This window comes from Fulmarus glacialis, unplaced genomic scaffold (assembly GCF_000690835.1).
Source record: "Fulmarus glacialis isolate BGI_N327 unplaced genomic scaffold, ASM69083v1 scaffold32284, whole genome shotgun sequence".
Taxonomy (NCBI): domain Eukaryota; kingdom Metazoa; phylum Chordata; class Aves; order Procellariiformes; family Procellariidae; genus Fulmarus; species Fulmarus glacialis.
The window spans coordinates 1-3,352 of NW_009210408.1; the positions used below are offsets into that span (position 1 = coordinate 1).

General features: G+C 43.2%; 1 protein-coding gene across 1 annotated transcript in view; it reads left to right on the top strand.

Annotated features, from left to right (window-relative positions):
* Window positions 1–668: 668 nt before the first annotated feature.
* Window positions 669–3,352, top strand: part of LOC104076337 (immunoglobulin superfamily member 10-like) — an 11,170-nt gene continuing 8,486 nt past the window's right edge. The window contains 2 exon segments of the mRNA XM_009577163.1: window positions 669–802; window positions 2,746–2,875. Coding sequence (XP_009575458.1) covers window positions 2,768–2,875 — 108 coding nt within the window. The 5' untranslated portion in view covers window positions 669–802; window positions 2,746–2,767.

Genomic DNA, 3,352 nt, shown 5'->3' on the forward strand with positions numbered 1-3,352 from the left:
GGGCTCTGCGCGCGGGCTTTGAAGTTAGTTAATTTTGCTTGGAGTAATTGCTGGCAAGAAAGGAGCTGACGTGTTCCCTCCCGAGGATGAATTGCTAGCAGATTTATAAATACTCTGCATAACCAGAGTCGCGATGTAACGACAGCCAAATACTACAGTTTGCTTCCTTCAAAAATTAAAACTTTGCCTGTAAGCAACAAGGCATGGGGCACATCGCACTAAGACAAAGAAATTGCGAGGCTGTTTCTTCAAAATGACAAATACTACAGTTTCCACGTTTGCTTCCTTCAAAAATTAAAACTTTGCCTGTAAGCAACAAGGCATGGGGCACATCGCACTAAGACAAAGAAATTGCGAGGCTGTTTCTTCAAAATGACAAACATTTTAGATCATTACCCAGATCTAAATACTGAGGGGAAAACCAAGAGGTTTGGGTCTGGTTTGTGGGTTGGTTTTTCTTTCAAGGTACAAAATTCTTTGTGTTCTTCTAGCTTAAAACAGAGCAACTCAGCACGGGTGTCGCTATAGATGCTTGTGTGTTTTGTTTTCCTTGCAGGAATCTGTTCACTTTTGCTGTGAAGCATGGCAGCATAGCATCTTCCTGCAGGATGAAGGCGATACGCAGCGGCAGACCCTGGTGGCTGGGGACCCTCCTCGGCGCCTGCCTGGCTGCCCTCCCCGGCAGCATCGCCTGTCCCAGGCTCTGCGCCTGCTACGTCCCCACCGAGGTGCACTGCACCTTCCGGTACTTCACAGCCGTCCCACCGCACATCCCTCCGAACGTGGAGCGCATCAATCTGGGGTATGTTTAACATCAAGATTTTAAATATTCTGACCAGCTACCTTTCAACACTTTGCAAAGCAGTAATTAAGAGTTTCCAGATTTAGGGCTAAAAATAAACCAAAGCAATAAATAAATCTTAAGAGCTTAATGTTCTGCAGTATTCAGAAGTGGTTGCACTCATAGCTAGCAAAGCCTAAGACCAACACTAAGTGGAAATTTTGGGGATGTATCACAGGGCATGTAAGAACTTCAAAAAGTTTTGAACTTAAATTAATTCTTTTATATTACCTGAACATTTTGCATCTGTAATGTGGAACTCAGAAGGACTCTGAAACAGAGAGAATTCTTTCTGGAAAAAGATAGTTCAGAGCGCAGACAGTGGGCTGGAACATTAGTGTCTATTAAAATCTTCAGAGACTTTGCTGTGACTTTAGGATGTCACACAGTGCTAGTATCTATGCTTTTATCTATTGAGTTTCTGGGAAGTAACACTTGTCTGAATATTTCAGCCTGCAAAATGGTTCTGTTCTGTGAGTAGTTAAAAGGAACAGGGGATAGATTATACCCAGGCTCGGCTGGCCCATTAATGCAGTTTCCAGCAAGTGTCTTCTGTCATACAATCAAATGACGAGACCAGTCAGCAATATTTGACTGATCCTTGTATCACTTTTGATACGCATAACCTTGAATCATCCATATGTGTATGCAGAAAATACAAAAGGAAGTTTTCATTGAAGTCTTCCCCCTCATCTGCCTTCGCTTCCGGGCAACATATCCAGATCCTGGCTCCTGACTCCTGTCTGCCCTTTCCTTACATTGATTTTGTCAATGTTGTCCAGAAGTGCTGTATATGAAGTCTTACAATTAAGTACCAGTACTTTTAGAGGACTATGGGTTACCTGAGGTGTGGGACATGTGTTTGAAATACATTAATTACTGCTACGGAAGGGCCATCTATCTGACTGCTGAATTAATCCAACTTACTTGTCACCACGGGGCACAGGAGGTGTGACTGCAGCATGACCTGCGTTAGCTCATCAGGTCACGCAAGTGTGATAGTAGTCATGAAGTCAAAGGCATGGCAGAGTAGGTACTCAGTGTTTGCGAGGCTTACACAACACCTACGAATTCTGGGATAGCGTAGCATCACCACTGTCAATGCTCATGCTGGCTGGACTTCGATACGACCGATGGTCAAACCTCCTATAGCAGTGCAGCTCTCACTTAAAGGGCTCCCTGTTTCATCTTTGCTTCCCTGTTTAAATCCAGCCTAGACTATCCGTACTGTATGTATACTCGTGGAGATCAGGGGAGGCTGAGGCTATGTCTGCATTAACAAGTAGTGTGCACCACTGAACACCTGTGGAGTGGAAATAAAACTCAAGATGTACAACTGAAAAGGGCAGACAGCATAGTCCAGCCAAGGACCAGGGAGGGACTGCAAGACACTCTGCAGAACCCGCCTGCACTATAGCCTGGGCACAGTCATTCAGGTCTCAGGAGGAAGGTCGCAGCCCAGTACCCTTGGTTTTACCTAGTTCTCAGTGGACAGCAGAGGCGCCTCTCTTTTGTTCATGGACCTCTCTGTGATACTGCAGTGTTGGGAAAGCCCTCGATTGAAAGAGGCATCAATGTACCACCGACTTCTACCGATACAGGAGCTCCTTGCTCTTCTACATTGAAGCCCAAAACTGGCACTCTTGTCTGCACATTTTTGCAGTTATTTTCCGTATCCACTGTGAATACAGTCTTCAGAAAGCTGCCCTGGAAAAGTTACCAAATTTTGTGCTGACATGAAGGAACGACTTAAAATTTCATCTTAGCAACCAGAAGTGCTATCTACCTTTATGCATTTCCAAAGAGTTTTTCTTTTGTTTTGGTTTTGTTTGATTGTTTTTTTAAAACTTGTGAATTTTAGCTGTCTGACTAAACCCAGGTCTGGGATGAAATGTTTGTTACAGTTACAACAGCTTGCTTAAACTGATGGAAACAGATTTTTCTGGCCTGGAGAAACTGGAGTTACTGATGCTGCACAGCAATGAGATAAATACAATCCCTGATAAGGCGTTCAGTGATTTATATTCATTACAGGTAAGAACTAAATGTAGGAGATGACCTAATCTTAATTTTTGTTACGACTTTTAAACAATCTGCAGTAATACTGATAAATGGAAGCAGACCAGCGGTCTGTAGCATTTCGGTTTCCTGTTTCTTACTGTATCCACGTGAAAGACGAGGGCCTTCAAGATCCAGTATCCTAATGTGAAATGTCTTGCTTCCCAGGTGGGCATTCAGGTACAGTTTAAAGAGCATGACGAACATATTGGTAGATATCTATCAGCAATATCTTAACGGGCAACTGCAGTTGAAACTCTCTTTCACACGAGAGAGGAAGATTGCAGAGCTCCAAGTACTGCATCTCTGGTAGGAAACTTGTCTTTAGTTAATTTGTTAGACAATTTTTTTTTTTTTTTGAGGATTGTTTTTCATCCAGATTTCCCGTTCTCTTCAGTACAGTATAGTCCTGTCCCTTTCTATCCTTCATTAAAAAAAGGCTCCTGCTCAACA